The 24,308-nt window shown below is 58.8% G+C and overlaps 1 protein-coding gene across 3 annotated transcripts in view; it reads left to right on the top strand.

The window, feature by feature from the left end:
- The window catches only part of DNAJC4 (DnaJ heat shock protein family (Hsp40) member C4), a 28,304-nt gene that overhangs the window by 3,385 nt on the left and 611 nt on the right, over positions 1 to 24,308 (top strand). For all 3 annotated transcript variants that reach the window (XM_053278664.1, XM_053278665.1, XM_053278666.1), the window contains exons 2-7: positions 1,018 to 1,135; positions 7,483 to 7,635; positions 9,722 to 9,821; positions 19,766 to 19,971; positions 20,319 to 20,492; positions 23,573 to 23,659. In XM_053278664.1, the coding sequence (XP_053134639.1) occupies positions 7,544 to 7,635; positions 9,722 to 9,821; positions 19,766 to 19,971; positions 20,319 to 20,492; positions 23,573 to 23,659 (659 nt within the window). In that variant the 5' untranslated portion in view covers positions 1,018 to 1,135; positions 7,483 to 7,543. The remainder of the gene's footprint in view (positions 1 to 1,017; positions 1,136 to 7,482; positions 7,636 to 9,721; positions 9,822 to 19,765; positions 19,972 to 20,318; positions 20,493 to 23,572; positions 23,660 to 24,308) is intronic.

Genomic DNA, 24,308 nt, shown 5'->3' with positions numbered 1-24,308 from the left:
CAGACTGAATTACGCCTGATGTAGTCGTCCTGGCTGAGGGCAGGGACCAGAAGGGGCTTCCTTTTGTTTCTGTCACCTGTGGGAAACGGACGGAGCAGAGACACCTTAGAGCTGCCCCTTCCCTGGTGGATAGATGGGTCAGGCTCGGCGTCCCCTTTCCACAGTGCTCTTTCTGGGAGGCGGGGATGTGCAACCCCCCCACCCCCCCATGGCCCTTTGTCCCCTCTCTTCTCTCAGTTCCTTTTCTGGCACACCGAAAAGGATCATCTCTCATTTGTGCTGGGAGATGGAGATGGTAAGAAGCCGTGGGAGCCCTCGCCGGCTGCTCAGAAAGGGTCCCTGCTGCTTCTTATGTGCTCATAAGAACAGCCCTGCTGGATCAGTCCCAAGACCCATCTCGTCCAGCATCCGTCTCCCACAGTGACCCACCTGTGGGGAGCCCACAGGCAAGAGCGGAGGACATGCTCTCTCTCCTGCTGTTGCTCAAAAACGGCCGTGCAAAGGAGATCTCTGGTGGGGGGCGGGATCGGTGTGGTGCTGGGTGTCCTGCTCGCCAGAGGGACTAAGTAAGTCCAAGCCTGGCCAGGATTTGGAGAGGGGACCCCTGTCCCTGCTGCTGCAGTGGAGGAATGGTGGAGATCTCATGTGCTGTAGTATATTTGGGGGGATTGATGCTGGATTGAAGGATGAGTCTGTTTTCCCCAAACCTCCCTTTAACTGGAAGAGACATCACATTCTTGGCTTTTAAACTGGGCATACAGCAAAGCCTTCAGCAATGTGTGATAATGCTAGGGGCTCAGTTAAGGATTATTATTTTTTAGGAGAACAGGGGTGTTATTACAGTCATGTCCTGTTTTTATCTGTTAAATGTTGGAGGGTGCACACAAGCCCACAGCTGTATCCAAACACAATGTTCTTCTGCCCCAAGCACCTCATTTCAGGAGGGCAGAAACGGTGGCCCCGAACCCTAGAACAATCTGTCCTTTCTTCTTTTTCTGTGTCTGTTTTTTTTTTTAGACCCAGTCTTTTTGCTGGCCGTTCCATCAGTAGTTTACTCTGCTTTGAACCAGAACTACCTCTGGCACACTGGGAAGACCGCAGAAGGTTGAAGGCACATCCCTGTGATTCACACAAGGTAATGAAAGGAAACCCTACCCAGTCGATAAGGGGGCTTTTGAAAAAGTGGTGTATGCTAAATCGGAAGCTGGACTGCGCAGAGCTTTGGCCTTCCTGATGATGCTGGACTACTGTACCCATAACCCCTGATGATTGGCCGCTGTGGCTGGGGATGATGGGAGTTGTAGTCCAAAAAGAGCTGGAGGTCCAGAGTTGCGTAGCCCTGATCTAAAGTGTAGTTTCATGGAATTGTCTGTGAAACTCAAAATGTGCTGCGGCGTATTTCTGTATATACTGCCCTTCGTCCTAAGACCCCAGGGCAGTTAACAACCAGATAAAAACAATTCAACGAAAGCAGAAAAAAAAGTCAGTTCATAATCTTAAAAGAGCAAGGGAGAACTCATTGGCCAAAAGCCTGAAGAAAAAGGGCAGCCTTCACTTTCCTTCATATGTCATTGTGTTTATCTGTCTATCATATTTATATACTGCCTGATATAGACATCTCTAGGTGGCGTACACAGTCCAAATCACAGTATACAGACAAAAGCAATTGAACACTTTCACGGAATAAAAACAATTGAGAACAATTCACAGTTAAAATTTCACAGGATGGCAACAGTTAAACAGTTTAAAATTAATTTTGATTAAAAGCCTGAGAAAACAGGCATGTCTTAAGGGTCTTTTAAAAAGCAATCTGAGATGGAGATGGGTGATCTCAATAGGCGGCAGCGTTCATGACAAAGAAAGCGCTAAGCCGTTCAGGGCTTTATAAGTAATGGCCATATAGGTGCCTCTTTGCCCTGCTAGCTGGGCAAAGAGGCACCTTTTTAATGTGGTGATTCTCTTTTTTGAGCAGGGGGAGAGTGACTGACCCTCTCCACCCCCAGCACAGCATCCTTCCAGTGACTGTTGCTGGGGTCTATCTTACGTTTCTTTTTTTTAAAAGATTGTGAGCCTTTTGGGGACAGGGAGCCATCGTATTTATTTGTTATTTCTCTCTGCAAACCGCTTGGCAAACTTTTGTTGCAAAGCAGAATATAAATATTTGTTGTTGTAGTTGACCAGCACTTTGGATTTTGCTCGAAACAGATCGAGCACTAGGTTATATCACGGAAACAATGTGCCTTGGCGGATGCTTGTCAGGTGTCCCAAAGGAAAGGCCCATTCTGAGTTGGGAAGGCCAGTAGGTTGCGTTGCACTCTGGCAGGTGGGGGTGACCTGGGCTTCGGGAGGCTGCCTCGGGCCCAGCGCCATTCCTGGCAAGGATGCGTCTCTTCCTGTTGGGACAGAGTGGTGGACTTTTGCAGTTGCACCTGTCTGCCCAAATGACATGTGAATCAAATATTCTGCCTAAGCCAGTCCAAGCCTGGCCGGTATTTGGACAGGGGCCCCCTATCTCTCCGCTGCCTGCTGTGGAGGAAGGGCGGGGGTCCGGATCCAGATCGCACGCCAGTCCCGCTTCCGCTCTTGGTGACCAGACCGCAGCTGAGCCTGCTGAAATGGAGCGCCTGCCTTTTCGGTCTCCCCTGCCACATCCCTCGCCCGGGCTGCTGCACAAACAGATAAAGAGGGGTGTTTAGAGAGACAGAGCCCGCGCCAGGGCAAGCAGGCTCTGGGGGTGCCCCACCCCTGCCGGTTTGGGCGGGCTGTGTACGAGCCATTGCCAGCTGCTGCCTGCAGTGATAAGGGCGCTGAGGATGGCCCCGTGCCACTCTTGGGCACCAGAGGAGGGAGCAGGAATGGTCCCCCTGGCCAAGCAGGGCCTGCCCTGGCTTGCATTTGGATGGGAGACCCCAGGCGAGCACTCCAGGATCTTCCCCGTCGGGGATCGGTATGTTGCTGAGTGGCGGAGCGTCTGCTTGGCATGCAGAAGGCCCCCGGTTCCCTCCTGGGCAGCATCTCCAGGAAGGGCTGGCAGAGACTCCTGCCTGCAGCCTTGGAGAGCTGCTGCCAGTCAGTGCAGACAGTACTGAGAGAGGTGGGCCAAGGGTCTGACTCAGCATATGGCAGCTTCTTGTGTTCCTAGCATGAGATTAGTATTGATGAATAGCACACACACCCGCTTCTTTCCCAGTGTTTGCAAACTTGCCACTCAGGGTAGTGTGAACCAGGCGGAGCACTCTTCAGGCACGGAGGGGACTAGGACGGCGGCTAGGACTGGGAGGAGGCAGCACGAACCCTCTGGGTCCGCCAGGCCTGGCATGAAGCGCCCTGACCCTTGCTGAGTCCACCGGGCAGAAGCCCTGGCGTGCATGGCCCAGCCCAGGCCGAATGGCAGTGGCCAGGCCAGCCGCTTCCCCGGCACACACCCTCCCGCTTGTCTCTCTGTGTCACTCAGACAGGCAGCGAGCAGCTGGCCGGCTTGTCCGGCGGGTGGCCAGCTGGAGCAGTGGTCTGACTCAGCGATGAAGGCAGCAGCTTCCTCCGTTTAGTGGGGTCTTTCACGGCAGGAAGAGGCTCCGTGGCGGAGTATCTGCTTGGCACGCAGAAGGTCCCCGGTTCCCTCCCTGGCCGGCTCTCCAGGGAGGGCTGGGTGAGAGCCCTGCTGCACCTGAAGCGCTGCAGCCTGGGTGCTCATGCCTTTGAGAGGGGATTAGACCAGCAGCAGACAGAGGCTGTGCCCTCCTCGCACCCCACTGGGGAGCTTCGTGGGGGGGCTCTTTTCCTGTCCTTCGCCTTCCAGGCCTTCCACACACACGTGCTCTCGTCCGCACAGCCCTGCACGAGATGCTTATTCCCGTCTTGGCCGATGGAGAGGGCGAGGCTGGCGGATCTGGTGGCTCCCCTCGGCCCCCTTCGCCAGCTTGTGGCTGCCAAGGCTGAGCTGGAGCATCTGTCTTCTGAAGCACGAGGCCATTAACCTTCTCTGGCCCTTTCCACCGGAGGCGGAGGGCGGGGGGGCCCCCTGTGCTTTGCCGTCTGTCCACGGGCTTTGGGGCAGGAGCTGCAGGCCCTCTGGCAGACGGCTCGGAAGCTTTCGCTGCCGCTTGTCTGACTGCCGCCTGTGACCTCTGCTCGGAGGACGCAGGGCCCAGCCAGAGGGGTTCGGTGGGCCGCCAGGGGCCTTTCTGTCGTGTTCCTGGAGCTGCCGTCGGAGCAAGCAGGGGTGTTGCTGAGGTTGGCACAGCTTGTTCTCTTCACTTCCTGATGGGGGGAAAAGAAACCCTCCAAAACTCCTGCCACTAGAATATAGTGGAGTGGAGCTGCAATTTTCAGAAGCAGTCTACCTCTGAGTACCGAATGCTGGGGACGGGCAACTGGCGGGGAAGGCCAATATTTCGACCCTCTGCTTCGGAGCTTCTGGGGGGCGTTTGCAGAATGCTGGGCTCCGGCTGGGTCCAGCACGGCACTTGAGATCCCGTGCAGGATTCCACACCAGGACATCGGAAGCTGCCTTATGCTGAGTCAGCCCCTTGGGCCATCCAGCTCAGTGCTGCCTACACTAACTGGCAGTGCCTCACCCAAGTTCCAGGCAGGAGTCTTCCCCAGCTGTTCCTGGAGAGGCTGCCAGGGATTTGAACCTGGGACCTCCTGCATACTGGCACGCAGGTGCTCTTCCCTGAGCTACAGCCCCCCCCATCCTCTAAAGGGAATATCTTACAGTGCTCGGGTGTTGTTACCCATCTAAATGCAAGCCAAGGCAGACCCTGCTTAGCAAAGGGGGCATTGGGACGAATCCTCAAAGATGCTCTCCCCCCCCCCCCATTTTCAAGAGATGGCATCCAGGATGCGTGTGCAGTGCATGGAAAGAAACCCAGGCTTCGGCTTGGCTTGCCTGGGGGCGGAGAGGGAGGGTCTGGTCTCTGACGGTGGCCGCGGCATGTGGCCGGCCTCCGAGAGGAGCCCTTTGTGGCCAAGGGCCTCCTGGTGCAAGCGGCAACGGAGCCTCTGCTGGTGCCCCTCCGCGGCTTCCTCTGGTGCTCCAGGCAAACTGCTGAGAGAGGCATGGAAGAGGGGACCGGGGCAGAATCCCACCCCCCTTGCTGTTAATGCAGCGGGCGGGGGGGGGGGAAGGAGTCAATGAGCCCTTTGCCGGTGGGCAAGTGGCTTCATCGCCGGTGGGCAAGTGGCTCCATCGCCGGTAGCCTGTGTGCCTCCCGGGGCTCTGTCCAAGACCCCTGGGTAGCCAGCAGCGGCGTTTCTGCCAGGCCTCCAAAGGCCCCCAGTGGCCGGCTGCCCTTTCGGAACTCTCCGCTTGGCACTCATGTTTTTTATCTGTGTGTTGTTTTTCTTTGACCTGGTTAATGGCGCAGAATTGATTTACGGGGCCCTGCGCTGTAATAAGCCAGATGGTGTTTTTGCGAGCTCCGAGATGAGAACAAATAAACACCCTAATAGTGCCGAGTAGGCAGAACTGTGGCAGAGAGCGGCCATGGCGAGGAACAGAGGAAGCCGCCCTAGACTGAGTCAGACCCTCGGTCCATCTCGCTCAGGATTGTCTTCACAGACTGGCAGCGGCTTCTCCCAGGTTGCAGGCAGGCAGGAATCTCTCTCAGCCCTATCTTGGAGATGCTGCCCGGGAGGGAACAGGGAACCTTTTTGCTTTTCCCTGAGCAGTCCCATTATCGTAGTGTTAGAGTCCCTTTTCTGAATGTCGGAGGTTCCACGTTTAGTCCCTGACAGCATCGGGAAGACCCTTCTGAAATCCTGCTGCCAGCCAGTGTGGACAGTTCTGAGCCACTCCTGGCGTTCGCTGTCTCGAGGCCCAAGAATGAGCTGCCTGCTGGTGCTAGTGCTGTTGCCACTGGAGTCCAGTTGGGCCCCAAATGAAATCTCCTTCACATCTCCGTGTGCAGAAGTCCCGTGGAACTCCCTGCCACATGATGCAGCGGACGTGAACGAAACTGCATCGAGATTCAGAGGGGGATTAGACCTCAGTCTCTCCCTCCCTCTCTGAGAAGCCCTCATGTTTAACAGCACTGAGTCGTTAGAAAAGCTTCAGGGTTTTAAATTAATCCTTAGCGATGAGGGATTAGGCCAATGAGACCGTCACGAGGTGCCGGATTATTCCACATCTGCCCGGGAGCCTCGCAGCTCCTGGCCTTGGTGGCTGCTGTAAGGCTTAGATGGGCAGAGGGGTCAGACCCTAACCGCTGTGTGACTAGCCGGGAAGGTGCCTTAACAAGCAGGGGGGGGGGCTCTCTCTCAATTTTCAGCTGTAAACTTTTTTTAAAGTCTCTAGTCCCTTTTTCTTGTGGCGACACACCTTTTGCTATGGAAACCACGGAGAGAACTATTTGTGGAAAAGCGGTATGGAAATATTTTTAATAACACGCAGGCTGCATTCTGTCAATTGCGCGACCGAAATTGACGCAGTGGAGGGACCTTAAGCATATTTGGCTGCCTGGATTTAAGTTCTGTCTGTTCTGGAGTCATCCCCACTCTCTCTCCACAAGATGCTTCAGGAGAGGGCAGGCACCCGGTTTAGGAAGATAGGAAGCTGCCATATCCTGAGTCAGACCCTTGGTCTATCTAGCTCAGGATTGTCTTCCCAGACTGGCAGCGGCCTCTCCAAGGCTGCAGGCAGGAATCTCTCTCAGCAGCCGTATCTTGGAGATGCTGCCAGGGAGGGACCTGGGAACCTTCTGCTCTTCCCAGAGTGGCTCCATCCCCTAAGAAGGGGAATCTCTTCCAGTGTTCACACATGTGGTCTCCCTTTCATATGCAACCAGGGCAGACCCTGCTTAGCTAAGGGGACCAGTCATGCTGGCTAGTGGCTACCACCAGACCAGCTCTCCTCCACTTGATAACTCGATAACCCCCCTGGGGATTTGAACGCAGGTCTCCCTGGTCTGACCCCAGTCCTTGACACCACTGTGACTTCATAAACAAGGAGCAGCTCACAGAGGAAGGGCCTTCACACACACACACACGTGTACCCTCGGTTAGGAAAAAGGCAGAAGTCTGAAAAACCGGAAAGCAGGTGGAGATTTAATGGGTGATACCGAATTTTTATACCGCATTTCATGGTTCTCAGAGGTGGCACAAGTGGGCATATAAGCGGGGGGTACAGATCGTCCAGAGCTAGCATAGCGGAGTGGTTCGCGTGTTGAACTAGGACCAGGAAGACCCGAGTTCGAATCCCCATTCAGCCATGAAAACCCATTGGGTGATTCTGGGCCCGTCATGTCTCTCTCAGCTTAACCTACCTCACAAGCTTGTTGGGATGATAAAAATAACCATGTACTCTGAGCTCCTTGGAAGAAGAGCAGGATATGTTGTTGTTTTTTTTAAAAGGACCCTGCCCGGTCCATCAGCCATTGCCGCTGCTGTATGGATGCCAACTGCATGCAGGACCAAGGGGGCCTCTTCCATGGAACGGTCCCTGCTCAGCTCCAACCGCCTGTTCTCCTTTCTCTCTCCCAGCATCCGTAGAGCTCTGTCTTGCTCCAGGCAGGCTGTGGCCCTCCTCCACCGACCGAAGAAGATGGCCTTCACCTTTCCCTTCCTCCTCTGCCGATGCTGCCGGCAGTGCCGAAGTGCCAGGCACCGGGCGTTTTCGACCACACTCTGCAGCTGGTGAGTGCTGCTTTCCTCGCTCTCCGGGGGCGTCGGGGGCTCGGGGACTGTGGCCAGAAGGGGCCTCATGGCTGGAGACTTTGACGTAAGTCTAGGGAGCGACCCAGGACTGCGGGGATTTGGACCTGGGAGCCCTTTTCAGGCACAGCAGGGGGAATCAGGATGTGGAGCGCTGGCAGCTGTGATTGGCTGGCCGTGTGAAGCCTTTGGATTGGCCAAGCCTGGTCTAAACATCCTGCCTTCGGCCGAGTCAGGCCCTTGGTCCGCCTAGCTCAGGACTGTCTACTCTGACTGGCAGCGGCTTCTCCCAGGTGGCAGGCAGGGATCTCTCTCAGCCCTGCCTTGGAGGTGCTGCTGCCAGGGAGGGAACTGGGGACCTAGATGCTCTTCCCAGAGCGCCCCCCCCCCCATGATCCCCGGAGGGGAATCTCTTCCAGTGCTGCTCACACGTCTTGTCTCCCTTTCGTTTGCAACCAGGGCGGACCCTGCTTAGCTAAAGGGACGAGTCATGCTTGCTGCCACCAGACCAGCTCTCCTCTCACTGGGCTGCAGCCCCATCCCCTATCCGTCTGGGCACTTCCGCTCCAGTAACTGACCTTCGCAGCCTCCCAGGTCTGGATTGGGATCAGGGCGCCCCCAGCCGGCCCCTCCCACGGGGGATCTGTGAAACATCCCTTCCTTGGCCGTCTCCAACAGCAAAGGGCCCCAGAGCGTGTCACGCCACCCGGCCCCCAGGGCTGCACCTGTTTCAACATCTGTATTTTCAGAATTTACTCGGGTTGAATGACCAGGGGTTTCCTCCCAAAACAGAGGAGAAGTGCAGGACAGGAAACCGTCTCTGCTCTTCCACTAGCAATGTGCCCCGTTCCATTGGCAGTGTCTTCCTGATGACGGGGAGATACTTTGGATGGAGGTTTAGGGGCGAGGGCGTCTAATATATACACAGCTGGGAGACGCTCTGCACGCACACCCTTTCCAGCCCTGCCTCTCCCTCTTTGCAATGGACCTCCTGTTCTTTCACGTTGTGTGTGTTGTGTGTGTGTGTGTGTGTGTGTGTGTGTGTGTGTGTGTGTGTGTAAGAAAGCAAGCAAGCAAGCAGGAACGTGCTTTCTTGCACACGCTGTCACCAGCACTCTCCATTACTCCTCCCGAATCTTCTGTATCGCAAGAGGGGAGTCGAGGAGGAATGTTCTATCTGCCTCGTGTTGAGTCAGACCCTGGGTCCATCTGGCTCAGGGTCATCTGCACTGACTGGCAGCATCTCTTTAGGGTTTCACCCAGGAGTCTCTCCCAGCCCTGCCTCAGGAAGTGCACCTGGGACTTCTTGCTTGCAAAATCGAGGCTCCTTGGCTGAGCTCTGAACATAGGAACACAGAAGCTGCCATATACTGAGTCAGACCCTTGGTCTATCTAGCTCAGTATTGTCTACCCAGACTGGCAGCAGCTTCTCCAAGGTTGCAGGCAGGAATCTCTCTCAGCCCTATCTTGGAGATGCTGCCAGGGAGGGAACTCGGAAGCTTCTACAATTCCCAGAGCGGCTCCATCCCCTGAGGGGAATATCTTGCAGTGCTCACACATCAAGTCTCCCATGCAGATGCAACCAGGGCAGACCCTGCTTAGCTATGGGGACAAGTCATGCTTGCTGCCACCAGACCAGCTCTCCTCTCCACGTTGAGCTCCAGGCCCATCCCCTCAGGGGGAATGTCTTTACAGCAGATGGTGCTTGCAAAATGCAAACCAGAGCGGACCCTGCTTCGTAGCAGGGAGCGTTCATGCTTGCTACTGCAAGGCCAGCTCTCCTGAGCATCATTTTGTCGTGTGAAATGGTCCATGTGGAAAACATGGGTGTTCCATACCCCAGGGGTTCGCAAATCCGGGCCCCCAGATGCGGTTGAACTACAACTGGCTGGGGATGATGGGAGGTGTAGTCCAATCAAATCCGGGGGGCGGCCTGGGTTTGAGAACCCCTGCCGTATACCAAAATCTAGACTCAGAGGAGCTGCGTGGGAAGAAGAGGGGACTCTGGTGTGGGAGGAGGGAGCTGGATGTCAGAGTGTCCTCAGCGGTGCCCTCTTCCTCCTCATAGGTCGCCAGCCGAGAACAGCAGCTACTATGACCTGCTGGGGATCAAGCCGGACGCCACCCTGGAGGAGATCAAGGAAGCCTTCTTCCGCAAGTCGAAGCAGGTACTTTGCGAAATGCGGGCAGCCTTGGGAGGGGAACCTAGGAAGCTGCTGCCATCTACTGAGTCAGACCCTTGGTCTCTCTAGCTCAGGATTGTCTTCACAGACTGGCAGCGGCTTCTCCAAGGTTGCAGGCAGGAATCTCTCCCAGCCCTATCTTGGAGATGCTGCCAGGGAGGGAACTGGGAACCTTCTGCTGCTCTTCCCAGAGTGGCTACCACATCCCCAGAGGGGGAATCTCTTCCAGGGCTCACACATCAAGTCTCCCATTCATAAGCAACCAGGGCGGACCCTGCTTAGCTAAGGGGACACGTCATGCTGGCTACCACAAGGCCAGCTCTCCTCTCCTGGTTGGAGAGGTCTCCTGGGGGCGGAGGGGGCTCGGTGGTACCCGTGGTCATCCCCACTGTCTTGCACAGAGGCCACCTTGGGAAGATTCCAGGCTCGGCCTGGCACTCCAGCTCTGCCCCGCCACACACAGAGTACAGGAGGCCTTTTAAAAAAGGGATGCTTCTTCAGGTCATACCTGCCTCTCAAGGTCATCCCCCCCCCCTTCCTCTCTATGTGGGATTCTGCTTTTCCAAACCTTGTGTGGGGAGAAGCAGCAGCTGCAGGGTTTCGTAGGAGCAGTAAAGCTGTGTGCAAGGAAAGGACTGCACGCCCCTCCTGCCTCCCCCCGATGGCCTTTCGTGAAATCAGTGGGGCAGCCAGTCCAGAAAGGTTGCACGCCCCGCAAGCGTCTTCCTTCACGCTGCCCTCCTTGGTGGCCTAGGGAGAGTTTTCTCTCGCCCCGGGCGACCAGGCGCTTGGATCTGTGACAAGCCGGCAAGGTGGACTCATGGGTGGTACGAAACTGTGGTACTCATGTGGTACGAAACTGCAGGGCAGGCGAGGGGCCTGGTCCACCGGGGAGTTCTCTTGCCCCCGCAGCCCCCGCTGAGTCGAACAGCAACCGCACAAGAGTTTTCGACAAGGAGCAGGGCGTCTTCCCGCCGGTTGTGCCCCCGGGGTTAACCGAAGAACTTCAGCCTGAGTGTGGCTGATATGGTGATGATGGGAGGAAACGGGGTGGAGTGAGAGGAGAGCTAAAGCGCCCCCAGGCGTCCTTAGAGAATAAACCGGGGAGCCCATGAAACCGTCCTTTGCGCCCTGAAACCTTTGGATCGCACGCTTGGGATGGACGCCTCCCTCTTCTTTCCTGAAGAGGGCAGTGTTGGGCCGAGAGAGCTCCGGATGGACTTCCCTAAGGAAAACTGTGGGGCTGGTGTTTCCCCACTGGTCTGTGCCTGGGGACCCCTGCGCTGGTGCAGACGTGAATTTGTGTGCGTGGAAGAGAAAGAGAGGCGGCCTCTGTGTGTGTGTGGAACAGAACCGGCAGTTGCAGAGCTCAAGGGGTACCCGCTGTGCTGGAAACTGGGGGTTCAGACTGCGTTTGGCACCCCCAGATAAATGAGGGTGCACCCCAGCGTCCTTGGAGATGCCGCCAAGCATTCTTGGGTCTCCTTTCGTTTTGTGCGGAAGAAGCCAGTGCAGCCCAATTTAACCCCGCTTTCTTTGAGCTGGCCCCGAAGGCGCCCAGCGCGGGCTTGACATGTGTCCCCCCATGCCACAGTTTCAGTGGAGCCTGCCAGGTATTTCTTGCAGAGGTCGCCAAGGAAGGAAGCAGAGCCAGAACTGAATGGCGTCACTGGCACGGAGTCCTGAAAAACCCCAGGCTTCCTTTGAAAGTGAAGTTTCTAGCCCTTATGACTTCAGCAAGGTGGTTGGGCCACTTGTCCAGGACTCTCAGTCGTCCGGCAGGGGTTGGGAATGAGATTCGGTGCCCTGTATAATTCTCAAGAGTCCACCCTACCTTGAGACAAAAAGGGAGAGAAGGAGAAGCTGAAGCTTAGTGACAGAACACAGGCAGTCCTGGGTTCACGTAGGGCTGGGAAGGACCCCGTCTGTCCCCCTGGTCAGTATCAGTCGCTGTCGGTCAGTCGCACATCCATCCAGGCACTGTGCAGATTCAATCTCTGTGGACGAACGACAGAACTCTGAATTGGGGGGCTCTGCGAACAGGGTTGAGGCCACAGGGTGTAGGAGCAGCAGCGCCCTCTGCAGTGTGCCTCCCGGAAGCGCTGGAGATTCTCCTCCTCCCATCTGCACACAGCTGTTTCTGCCCCTCCGCATCTGCAGGAAGTGGCATCCCAGACTCCGAAGCCCTCCCTCCTAAAAGCCGCCTCGGGGGGGGCAGTATTTAACAGATCTCTTCCAAGTGGCGCTTGGCCCTCCCAGCTTGCGGCCAAGGGGATGCTCCCAGCTCCCAGAAGAAGCTGCATCCTCAGTCGCCGCCTCGGGGAAAGGGAGGCGGGGCAGGGCTGTTTCAGAACCAAGCCTTTGGGGCAGTGAGGAGGGGGTGCAGCCCAGCGCCTCTGGAACTGGGGGGGTGATGGACAGGGTGGGGGTGTGTGCGAAGTGGGACAGAGGTGCAGGTGGCCTGTTCGGCGGTGCGGGGGTGCAGTGAGACCCCTCGTGTCATGCTCTTCCTCCTCCTAACCATGCCTGCTCTGCATGGCCCCGTCCCATCAGCCAATGCGCCCCTTCCCCTGCTGCTGACTGAGCAGAGAGGCGCCTTCCAGAGTGAAGATGCTCTCTAACTTGGTCTGTCTAGCTCAGGATTGTCTTCACAGACTGGCAGCGGCTTCTCCAAGGGTTGCAGGCAGGAGTCTCTCTCAGCCCGATCGTGGAGATGCTGCCAGGGAGGGAACTTGGGACCTAGATGCTCTTCCCAAAGCGGCAGCTCCATCCCCTAAATGGCTCACGCTTCTAGTCTCCCATTCAAATGCAACCAGGGCGGACCCTGCTTAGCTCAGGGGACCCATCCTGCTTGCTGCCACCAGACCGGCTCTCCTCTCCTGAAGGCGTCGTTTTGAAAAGCAGAGGAAGCCTGCCCTCGACGAGACATCTGCCTGACTGTCCCCCGCGGCCCCCTCTTCCCTCCTCTCCCTCCGAGGAGAACCCCTGCCCTCGTTCCGGCCTGTCCCACAGCCCCCAAGCGCGGCTGCAGCCGACGAGGGAAGGGTTATCCCCCGCCTTGGGCCAGCTCCCTCCTTCACCCAGCTCTGGCCTCAGCTGCGCTGGAGGCCTGCCCAGGAATCTTAGCACTCGAAATCTTTATCTTTGGGGCTGGCTGGGAGGGCCGCTTGGCCTGGGCCCGGATGGAGCGGCTTTGCTGGTTTCTTTGACGCGGGTGGGAAATAAACTGGGCCAGAGCGAGAGCTGCAGGATGTCGTAACACCCGCCCTGCTGGCAGCAGCAGCAGCAGTAGCAGTAGCAGCAGTGCTCCTGGTCAAACTTTGACTGGGGCCCTTGGCCTCCCTGGCGGGGCCCACACTGCCCCCAGTAGATTTTAAATACCAGGTTACCTATTAGAGGCACGCCTCCCCCCAGCCAATTCTCCCCTACATAGCGCTGCCCTATTCTGGCTCTCCAAATCCAGGTGCCTAATTTGCATATGATGTAAATTGGCTTGAAAATAGTTTCTGAGCAGAAGAGGGACTGCACGTTTTGCGCCATAAGTCCACTTCTCCAAGTGCTGGAGCTTAGCTTTTTTTAAAATTGTCATGAAAGCTGGAATCCTGGTGAATCTGGGTGGACTGATTGAGATGCAATCTGAGTGAGATGCTTAAAATCTGGTTGAAACCCCAAATTCCAGGGGGGCCCGGCCACTCTCGCCCTCCATCATCCTCATGCCGCCAGCCCAGCCTGACATGTGCCAGCAGGAGAGAGGGGAGATGGGGCTGCACGGCCATCGGGGCAGGCCAAATATTGTACAGTTGGGGGCATGCCAGGCACCATTGCATCAGCTTCCAGAGCTGGCTCGGCCCGGAGGACAAGCTTTTAAGCCTTGGAAAACCGCCTCTGTATATTTGTTAACAGGCTCCCTCACAGTCTTCGTAATGAGCATCCCGCTTCCCGCACAAACAAGTGGGGACCGTCTGGCTTATCGGGCTGGGGGATCTGCGAAGGTGCCCAGTTATCCGGTGTGCAGCGTTCCTTGACGTTTGGGACGTGCCAGATGTTAAGGAGGATTTCCCTCCTTGTCGGCTCTTGAGCAGAGGAACACGGAAACCTTGGAAGAGAGCCACCCGACGAGCCTCCCCAGTAAACCCCGGGGAGCTGCCTCAAAGGGCGCGTTTCCCCGGGGAGGCTCTTCCCGGGGAGAGCCACTGTCCCTCTTCGGAATCAGTGTCCTCCCCTGGCAGGGATTCCTGTTGGCTCTCTTGCACCATTCCCCGAACCCTCCGCTTTCACAATCAAGAAAGCGGAGACCTGTGCCACGCAAGCAGAGGCAGGCCTCCCCAAGTGTCACACGGGGCAGTTCACAATCTAAAGGCACAATCATCAAAACATTGACATTACCCGGGAGAATTCTCTCTCCCTCTCTCACCACACCAGAAGCAGGGCTCACCCCTTGAAACTGAAGGCCGCCGAGAGGAAGGACTTTTCCACACCGCGCAGGATTAATCTCTGGAATTCTCTGCCATAGGGTGTGGTGACAGCCACTCGATTGGATGGCTTTAAAAGGGGCCGGGACAAATTCAGGGAGGTCTAGCGATGGCGACTAGTCTGGTGGCCTCCAGCCTCAGAGGCAAGATGCCTCTGAATCCCAGTTGCAGGGGAGCCACAGCAGGAGAGGGGGCAGGCCCTCAGCGCTTGCCTGTGGGCTTCTCAGAGGCACCTGGGCACTTTCCAAATTGGACCCTGCAACAGGGTCACGATGGATCTCCAAAGTGTGCTTCCGCGCTTCCTGTGTGGTGACGCCGCAGTCCCTACGCTGACAGCAGGGTGCCGTTCACATTTCCAGTGCCTTGCTTCGGATTTAATTGCTGCCATTTATTGCTGTGATGTTGTATGTCTGGTGTAAAAAGTTTGCTTTATTTCCCGGTGGTTCGTTTTTGCAAGACTGCTCCTCCTGCGGGGCACTTTGCTCTTTATGTTTTGAATGCGATTTGCCCAAACGGAAGCATTTGGCCGCTGTTGAGTGGGTCACCGGAAAGCGGCATCTGGTGGGCCACTGTGTGAAACTGGGTGCTGAACTCGATGGGCTGCCTTGGGCCTGATCCAGCAGGGCTGTTCTTCTTAACACCATTAAAACAGTTTAAAACCTTGCCACGGTCAACTACAAGCCAGATGAAAGAGGGCTGTCTTCAGGTCCTCGACCTGCTTTGCGTGCCACAAGAAGAAGACCCCTCTTCCTCTGCCCTGTTTGTGCGGCCAGGAGGTGTGTGAAGACCTCACCAGGGACTTGGTAGCTTTCCCAGAGAATCAGTATGACTAGAGCTCACACTTGGGATTCTTGCGACACCGGAATCCTTGGGGGGGCCGTTCCTCCTCCTCCTCCTCCGCCAGGCCAGAGTCTGCATGCGGCTGCTGCCTCTGGCCCTCAGGCCGGGGGCCTTGCGGTCTGTGCCTGGGACCCCGCCTGGCCGGCTTCCCAGGGCTGTGTGTCTTGGAGCTCGCTCTCTGGCCACAGGAGGGTGTCGGGCCCTGCAGCCCAGAGGCTCGGTCAGCAGACGCCGCTCTTGCCTGGCCCCCAGAGCCAGCCTTCTGGGCTTGGGGCTGCGGCTCCCGGCTGAGGGCCTCCTGCCCGTCTGGTCTAGATACAGAGCTGGCTGCAGAGGGGCCGGGCCCCGCTGGTAGAGGGCACCACGCGGGCCCCAGCGGCGGCATCCAGGAGCTGCCTTCCTCGGGTCTGCACGAGCTGGCCAGCCCCAGGCTGCTCCGTCCCTTGGGAAGCCTCCTCTCGGGTTGTGCAAACGGGGCCGGAGAGATGACCCGTGGCAGGCAGGCCGGCCGGTGGCTTGGCTGGCGTTGGCTGAGCTGGGGAGGAGGAGCAGGAGGCCCCCACCCACCCCGTGCTGGGGAGAGGGACACGTTTCGGGGTGAGGGTTGGGGGCACTGAGCCTTACCCTGCCCCCTCTCTCAGTCCCAGCAGAGGCCCGAGTTGCCAGGGCTTTCCTGCCACCTCCCCCCCAGCCGCCCTGGCACTTTCCGTGATCCGGGGAGGAGGCCGGGGCGCCTTTGACCTGCCGCTCTCCAGCAGCCGCCTCCCCCTCCGCCGGGCTTGTTTTCTTGCGTCAAACCGCTTAATTAGCCAGGAGGGAGGATTTATTGGCTTGTCAGGCCAGGAGTGCTCCGTTTTCTGTTGCTTTTCAGGTGGGGCGGCGGTGGGGGGCACACACCCACTCCTCTCTCCTGAACTCTGAGCATTCAGATGGCACCGCGGCCAGAAAGGCCGGCCTTTCCCCCTTGGGGTGGGGCGCCTGTGTGTGTCTTCCCCTCCGCGGGGGGTGGGTGGGAAGGCACCAGCCCCCCAGCGTGGGCACAGCCCCCTTATCGCTCCCGGCAGGGCATCCTCCTTCTGTCAGCTGCACCGGCCTCTGCTGAGCAGTGCCCACTTTGAGGCTGTTTTCCTTTCCCTCTTGGGGGCAGACCCCCCCCTGCATTCTGGATTGGGGGGGAAAGGGCCACTCGGAGGGAATGGGGTGGATACACTCGGGCACCACCACGTGGTGGAAGCGGAGCGAGGCGTTTTTCTCTGTGGGTCCTAATCATTCCAGGGCCTGGAGTCATCCTGCTAGCCGTCCGCCTGGCTAGAGGCTGCTGCCTGCCGGCTCAGAGGCAGGAGGCCTCCGGATTCCAGATGCCCGGGGAGCAGCAGCAGGATTGGGGCCGGGCCTTTGCCTCTTGCTTGTGGGCTTCTCGGCAGCCCACCGTGGCGGGCCGCTGTTGGGAACAGGGCACCGGACTGGCGAGGCCTTGGGCCTCATCCTGCAGGCTCTCCTTGATGGACTGATGGATGAAGTGCTGTCAAGTCGGTGTCAACGCTTAGCAACCCCCGAGAGAGATCCTCTCCAGGCTGATCTGTCTTCCACTTGGCCTTGAAGGTCTCTCAGTGGTGCGTTCGACTCGTCATCGAGTCCCTCCACCTTGCTGCTGGCCGTCCTCTTCTTCTCTTTCCTTCCACTTTCCCCAGCATTATGGGCTTCTCGAGGGAGCTGGGTCTTCGCAGAATGAGTCCAAAGTAGGATTGTTTGAGCCTGGTCATTTGCGCCTGGAGTGGAAATTCTGGATGGATTTGTTCTAGGGTCCATTGGTTTGTTTTCCTGGCTGTCCAGGGTCTCCTCAAAAGTCTTCTCCACCAGCACCCAAGTTCAGGAGCGTCCCTACTTTCCCCATCTTGCTTCTTCAGAGTCCTTGCGCCTTAGGGCTCTCCTTAGGTTCTTCGGGCTTCTCTCTGGGAGCCGGGTACCTCTCTTGCTACTTCTGGGCTCCCAGGTGGTGTTGGACTACAACTCCCATCGTTCCCTGCTGCAGTGGCCGGCGGCTGGGGGATGATGGGAGTGGTTGTCCAGCCCCATCTCTGGGGACCTCTGCCTTGGTCTGCTCACTCGGCATGGCCAGGACAACTGCAGTGTCTGCTCTCTCCGAGACCCCCGAGGGAGGTCTCCTGGTTTGTCCCCGAATTGGTGGTGTGAAGGGGCTAGACAGTGGATGCTATGGGGGGCAAGGAGGGAGGGAGGGAGGGAGGCCCCTCTGACTTCTCTGCTGCAGAGCGCAAGGGGTGCAGCGAGGAACCCTCCCTCCCTCTCCTTCCTGGGCCTCTCCTCCTCCGTATTGGAGAAGTCTGTGGGAACTCCTTTCAGCCGGGGGATTACCTCCGGAGAGAACAAGTGCTCCATTCTCCACTTCCCCCCCATGTCTTTCTGCATCAGAAAACTCCCTCTCATCTCCCCCGCCCCGCCGCCCCGGCTCCCTTGGTTTTAACTGCAAGGCTGTTTTAATTGCTTGTGCCGAATGCACGGCCCGGGGAGCACGTTGGAGCCACCGGCGGAGCCCTGCGTGGACGGGCCAGTCTCTGGCGGCCCATTCTTACCCTGGCGCTCTGCAGCCTGCTCCGTGTCTCTCGGGTGCCCCTCCAGATGGCTTCAGGGTGCCCTTGTCTAGTGGGAAGGGTGGTTCGCCGGGAAAGCCCGTGTGTGTGTGTGTGTGTGTGTGTGTGTGTGTGTGTGTGTGTGTGTGTGTGTGTGTGTGAACAGTGTCCATCAGGTGTTGGGGCTGCCTGCTCCCACACCCCTGGGCTGGGAGGGGTGCTGGGGACGTGTGGGCCAGAGCAGGATCATGCCCCAGAGGGAGGCCTAAAGCCTTGTGCCAGGAAAGATCCAAGCAAAAGTTGGATCCTTTGGCTTGGGAGGAGAGCCGGTCTGGTGGCAGCAAGCAGGACTGGTCCCCTTAGCTAAGCAGGGTGCACCCTGGTTGCATAGGAAAGGGAGACTTGATGTGTGTGAGCCCTGTAAGAGATTCCCCCCTCAGGGGATCATGGGGCCGCTCTGGGAAAAGCATCCAGGTTCCCAGTTCCCTCCCTGGCAGCATCTCCAAGATAGGGCTGAGAGAGATTCCTGCCTGCAACCCCGGAGAAGCCGCTGCCAGTCTGGGCAGACAATACTGAGCTGGATAGACCAAGGGTCTGACTCAGTCTAGGGCAGCTTCCTCTGTTCCTATGCATTTTAAAAATTGTTCTTCTGACTCTTCTTCTTAATTACTTATTATAAAACGTCTCTTGGTATATGGAGTGGAAGGAAGGTTTTCAAATCAAGCCGGGGGAGTCTGGGTTCCCCCCTCCCGCCGCAGCCCACAGCCCCCTCCTTTCCCTGCCCCGCCCCGCCCTCCTCTCCCCACAAGCCCACCCCTCAGACTCCCTGACCAAGGGGAACACACAATGCAGGAAATCTGAGAGGACAGTCCTCAGTGAAGCAACAAACGGCGCATCCTAAAATAGAAGGGTGGGGAGTCGAAGCAAGCCCAGACCCCAAAGCCCCACGCCCTTCATCCGACAACCATGAGGCCTTCATCATCATCCCCCCCCCACAATGGTGTCTATTCTGCTCACTTGAAGAGAGCAGACAGTGTCTCCAGCGGCTGCGAAAACAGGAGAGGAGTCCAAGCCCCTTGCGGGCGCGGGAGGCCTGCCCGGATCTCCCTGGGGGCCAGCTGCGTCCCTCTGCATTCCTGGGGCAGGCCGCTGAGCGGGGGGGGGGGGAGCTTTGTCTGGGGAGGTCTCTCTCCCCCTGCCGTGCCACCCACCACGAGGGAGGATGAGGGTCCCAAGGGACAGAAGGGTGCCCCAGCAGGGGGCCGAGGGGCTCGTTTTGGGGAGGACCCTTTTGCGGGCAGCCTCCTCGGTCCCCGGCTGGCTGTCGGGAGATTCTGAGCCCTGTGTCCTCTTTGGTGGCCAGGCCAGCCGGTGGCCGACGGGGCTGACCCAGTGGTTGCCTGCAGGGCCGGTCCTTCTTCCCGGCCAGGTGCGAAACCCTGCAGGCAGCGGAGGCCTGCCCCCTCGCCCAGGTCTCGCTGTGGAGGCCGGCCGGCTCTGCTGGGTCTGAGCCCAGCAGCAGGCCCCCCTCTGCCCCCTACACACCTGGGGAGACAGGCGGAGATCCTGCCCTTTCCCAGCTGCAGGGAGCCCCAGAGGAGAGAGGGCATGCCCTTGCCCCCGGGGGCTTCCGGGCGGCGCCAGGTGGGGGCCACTGTGGGAAACAGGGTGCTGGGCTGGATGGGCTGCCTTGGGCCGTGCCCCATATCGCCGAGCAGGAGGGTGCCGGCGGGCACTGGGCCTTCTCAGCCGCCAGGCTGCTTGGCTGCTGCGGGGCCAGCTGCTTTTCTCTCGGCCTACTTCGCAGGGTTGTTGTGGGCCAAGGGAGGGAACTGCAGCTGCTCCCCCGAGCCCACCGGAGGAGTGTGGGTCGGGTGGCCAGCCCCAAGTGGACCCCGGAGCCCCCCCGGAGCTGGCTGGCTTGCCCCACTGCGGGAGGGCAGCCCTCCCCGGGGGTGGGGTGGGGTGTGGGGCCCGGGGAGTGTGCCCCTCCCTGCGCTGCCCCTCCTGACCCCGCTCTGCCCCACAGCTCCACCCTGACAGCAACCTGGGCAACCCCGGCCTGCACAGCGAGTTTGTGAAGCTGAACGAGGCCTACCGGGTGCTGCGGAAGGAGAGCAGCCGGAGGCACTACGACAGCCTGAGGAGGGGCCGGGCAGCCTGGCCCGCCACGGGGAGCCCCACTGGCAGCGGCCCCCCCAGGAGCCCCTTCGCTGCCGCCGACTTCGGAACGAGGTAGATGCCCTGCAGACCTCTAGGAAAGTGGCTGGGTGCATTTTTTTGGGGGGGGGGGCCGCTCCCGCGCTTCTCCCCCCCCCCACTCTGGTCTCCAGACCCATCCATGCTCCCAAGGCAGGAGTCGCTCTCCGCCCCGCCTGGGGCCTGCTGCCGCCGAGCAGATCTCTGCCGCTGAGCCCCAGCCTCCCTCTGGCAGCCCTCACGGGTCGTCTCCCATCCAGATGCAAACCCAGGCAGGCCCTGCTCAGCCAAGGGGGCCACCCTTGCGCTTGCTGCCGCAAGGCCCACCCCTTCTAGTGCATCCTCTCCGGGGGTGCCGTGACGCTGTCCTTGCCTCCCCCCAGGAGCAAGTCGGAGCCCAATGAGAACGTCCGTTACTGGCAGCAGTTCCACGCAGCCCCGCCAGATTCGCACTCGGGCCCCGAGGCAGAGAGGGAGCTCCGCCAGAACCAGAAGCTCTTCGGCTACTGTTTACTCATCATGCTGGGCAGCCTGGCGGTTCACTATGTGGGATTCAGGTAAGCGGCCGCCCACTCCGCCCCCCCCCCCCGCCTTCTCCTGGCAATGTTGTACCATTTAAGTCCCCAGCTGAACCCGACAACACATCTGTACAGACTCAGCAAAGGTAAAGTGTGCCGTCTAGTCGATTCCGACCCCTGGCGCCCCCAGAGCCCTGTGGTTTTCTTTTGGTCGAATCCAGGAGGGGTTTCCCATTGCCACCTCCCGTGCAGTATAAGATGATGCCTTTCAGCATCTTCCTATATGGCTGCTGCCCAATAGAGGTACCAGCGGGGATTCGAACCAGCAACCTTCTGCTTATTAGTCAAGCATTTCCCCGCTGCCCCACTCAAGGTGACACAGACTCAGCGCACTTGCTTATTGGGCACAACTGACTCCTCTAACGGGGGGTGGGCGAGGAATCTAAGTGGGAGAGGAATCTTCTCCAACTCCCGCCCCCTCCTCACTGCCCGGGACGCCGCTCTCTGGCCCTTGGTCTGTCTGGCTCGGTACGGACTGGCCGTCAGTCAACAGACCCGCCCAGCTGCGGGTGATTGGTGTCTCTTACTTCCTATTTGGATGCACATTTGTATCTTTTTGAATGCTCAGTGATAAATATTTTGGGTTGGTTTTTGCACGCATAAAAAAAACACTTTGTGTGTGTTTCAAAGCAAAACAGGGCCGTGGCGATGCAGGTGTGACCCACATCAGACCAGGGTCCCACCCTGTGGGTTTATTTTGAAACGCATAAGCTGGCCCAAAAGGCCCCCCAGGGACACAGACCGAAATAGCCATGGACATTTCAAAAGCCACTAAGACTGGAGTTTAAGCTCCACGGTGCAAATGCTGAACTCCTGCAGCAGAAAAGGCCGTGGGGCCCCCCGCAAGAAAGACCAGGGCCCTCGAGTTCTGTGGGCCTGGGCAGAGGCCAGACTTGGGGGCCTTGTCCGTCCCCAAAGGGGACGTGGGCCCAAGGGGTGTCTGGGGGCAGCCGTGCACCCAGGCCTCGCTGCTCTTGCTGGGGGGTCGCTCGGGTGGCGGCTGGGCTGGGCTGGGGCCCGTCCCCTGAGCCTCCCTGGCACGGCTTTCCCTCCAGCGACGGAGCCTGCCAGCCAGTTCTAATTCTAATCCATTGCCTAATTAGCAGGCCGTGACCAGGGAGAGATTAATCGTGAGCGGCCTTTAATCAAGCCTAATGCAATTAAACATGCCCACTTAAGTCTGAAACGGGGTGGGGGGGGGGCTGAGGCAGGGTTGAATCCCAGGCCCAGAAGGGCAGCAAAGGCCTCCCGGGCAGGATCAGGCCCCTTCAGCCCCAAGGAAGCCTCTTTGTGAGCCCCGTGAATTAGCCTCTTCCGGAACCGCTTCTCTTGCGGGGAGCGGCCAGTGCTGGGAATTCACGGCCTTGCGGTGATCTCTCTTGAATGGCAGCTCTGCCGTGCGCGTCGGGAAGCAGGCGAGCACCCCGGTTGCGCCTGTCAAAGCCGGATCAGTTCCTCCCCCGGAGCCCACCCCTCCTGCCCCACCCCTGCTGCGGCTTCAGCTTTTGGCCAGCTAGCTGCAAAGGCCAGACGTCTCCCTCCTTCACAAGTGACCGTCCAGCTGTGAAGCGGCCTCCCGGCGAGGAGTGCCCGGCAAGGAAGCATCCTCCGCCGTGAAACGATGCAACAAGCCGAGCGCAACCGCCCCTCTGCACAGCTGGACCGCTCTCGGGTTGCACGCCGGCGGTCTTTCTACAGAGCCGGTTCCCCACGGGGCAGAAGACCCCCATGCCCCAGACGTTCTCTTGGTACCAACCCCGCCTGGGTCCAGGAGCCTTTTCTTGACGACCCTCCGGGGTGGACAAGGGTCTCTCTGCGCTGTGCCTCCAGGCCCGGTCGAAAAGTCGGGATTCTTGCAATGCGCCCCGTTCCCGAAGGAGGCCAGCCGTTTCCAGAGCGTTGCCAGCCTGCTTTTAATTCTCCTCCAAATCCTTTGAGCAAATTCCCCCGTGGATAAAGCATTGCCGGGGTGGGTGGGTGGGTGGGGGACACACACACTCACACACTCCTCAGTCCGTCCACCGTCATATTTCCGGGGCTTTCTCCTCCTGCTGGCTAACAGAGAATAGCATGTTTGCAAAGGATTCTGGGACGGACAATGCTGCCCGCTCTGCCCCACTTTCGCAGAGCCCAATGCAAACACGGAGGAAGGCGGGAGGGGCAACACGTTTGTGTGTCCCTTATTTCTTATGGAAATTGGAGCCGGGTGGGGAGGGGGCTAGTGCCAACCAGCTCTTCCCTCTGCCCTGATGGAGACAGACGAGGGACGGGGCCATCTTTTGTGGCTCCCGCTGGCCGCCTGACAAACCTGCTTTGAATCTAATGTGCTTGGGCATCCGGGGAGAGGGAGAGGCGGCCGGCCGGCCGGGCTGGAGGGGGAGGCAACCCCCTGTGTGCAGGCCTGCCGAGAGGCTGCCTGTGGCTTGGCCTGCGCCGCGCGGGGTCCTCCTGGGGTCATTCTGTGGGTATATATAAGACGGGACAGTGGGGTGAGCGGCGGCTATCCCCTCGGGTAAAACGTGGCCAGGAGCACAGGGCTAGTAGGAGATGTAACTGCCTAGCCCACTGAATATTCTGTCTGGGGTATTTACTGAAGAACATCAGAGCAGCCCTGCTGGATCAGGCCCCAGAAGGCCCAGCTCGTCCAGCGTCCCGTTCCCCACAGTGGCCCCCCCAGATTCCCCTGGGGAGCCCACAGGCCAGAGGGGAGGGGGGGCCCTCTTTCCTGCTGCGGTTGCTCCCCTGCAACTGGGATTCGGAGGCCTCTTGCCCCTGAGGCTGGGGGCGGCCTATAGCCACTAGACCCGTAGCCATGGGGCATTGCCGGCTAGCTGGAGCCGGCGATCTGCAGCCAGACTCTTCACTAGCCACCGACCAGTGCGCCCCCGTCCGTGTGGCCTGTTCACAGCGCGTTCACAGAGGCCAGGAGTGGATCTGGTCCGACTGCCCGTTTGGCCTCGGAGCGCCCCCACACCTGCTCCCTCCCCACGTGCTCCCCCTGCATCTCTGCTGCATCTTTTCATTCTCCCCCCACCCCACCGCCCCCTATGTGCTTGCAGGAAGCTGGAGGAATTCCACAACAGCTTCATGGATGAGAAGGACCGCGCCATCACGCAGATCTACAACGAGAGCAAGGAGAGAGCCAGGTGTGGGCTTGCGGGCATGAAGGGGAGCGTCTCTCGGGGCTGGCGGGTGGGACGGGACCCCTTTCCTTCTTGAGCCTTTCCCCCTTCCTGGTCCGGTGTGGCGCTGCCCCACACAGATCGGCCCTCCTAGATCTCCGCACGGCCTCTGTCACCGTGGGGGTGGCTTTTGCCGACTGCACATCATTGATTCTGCTCCTGCCGGGTGTGGCCGAAGGAGCTCTCTTCGGGCTTCAGAGGCCGTGCCCGGCGATTGCCTTGCAACAGTGAGGTCTGTGGTCACTGTGGCCATGAGGGCTAGAAACTTCTTTTCAGCCATTCGAACCCGAGAAACCTGGGATGCTCCTTTCTACCCCCAGGGCTGAATTCCATGTTTTTCCTCCACGGAATTGCCCGGTGCCTGCAGTCCTGGTAGTGGTGCTAGGAAAGAGGTATCCAGCTAAGACATAAGTGGACATGGGGCACAGTCAGTTTTTTTAAAACGCAGAGGAAGTCTCCAAGGGCCCTGGCTGGCTGGCATTGCTCGTGCTGTCCTGGCTGCCTCCAAAGCATCCTGGGAGCTGTAGTTGACCAAGAGGGCTGAGCATACTCAATTAGAGCATTCCTGACCTAGGAATACTCTACCAGGGAATTCCTGTCATAGAACTCCCAG

The sequence above is a fragment of the Hemicordylus capensis genome, chromosome 14 (assembly GCF_027244095.1).
Source record: "Hemicordylus capensis ecotype Gifberg chromosome 14, rHemCap1.1.pri, whole genome shotgun sequence".
NCBI classification, from domain to species: domain Eukaryota; kingdom Metazoa; phylum Chordata; class Lepidosauria; order Squamata; family Cordylidae; genus Hemicordylus; species Hemicordylus capensis.
This window is presented reverse-complemented; position numbering and strand designations above follow the sequence as displayed.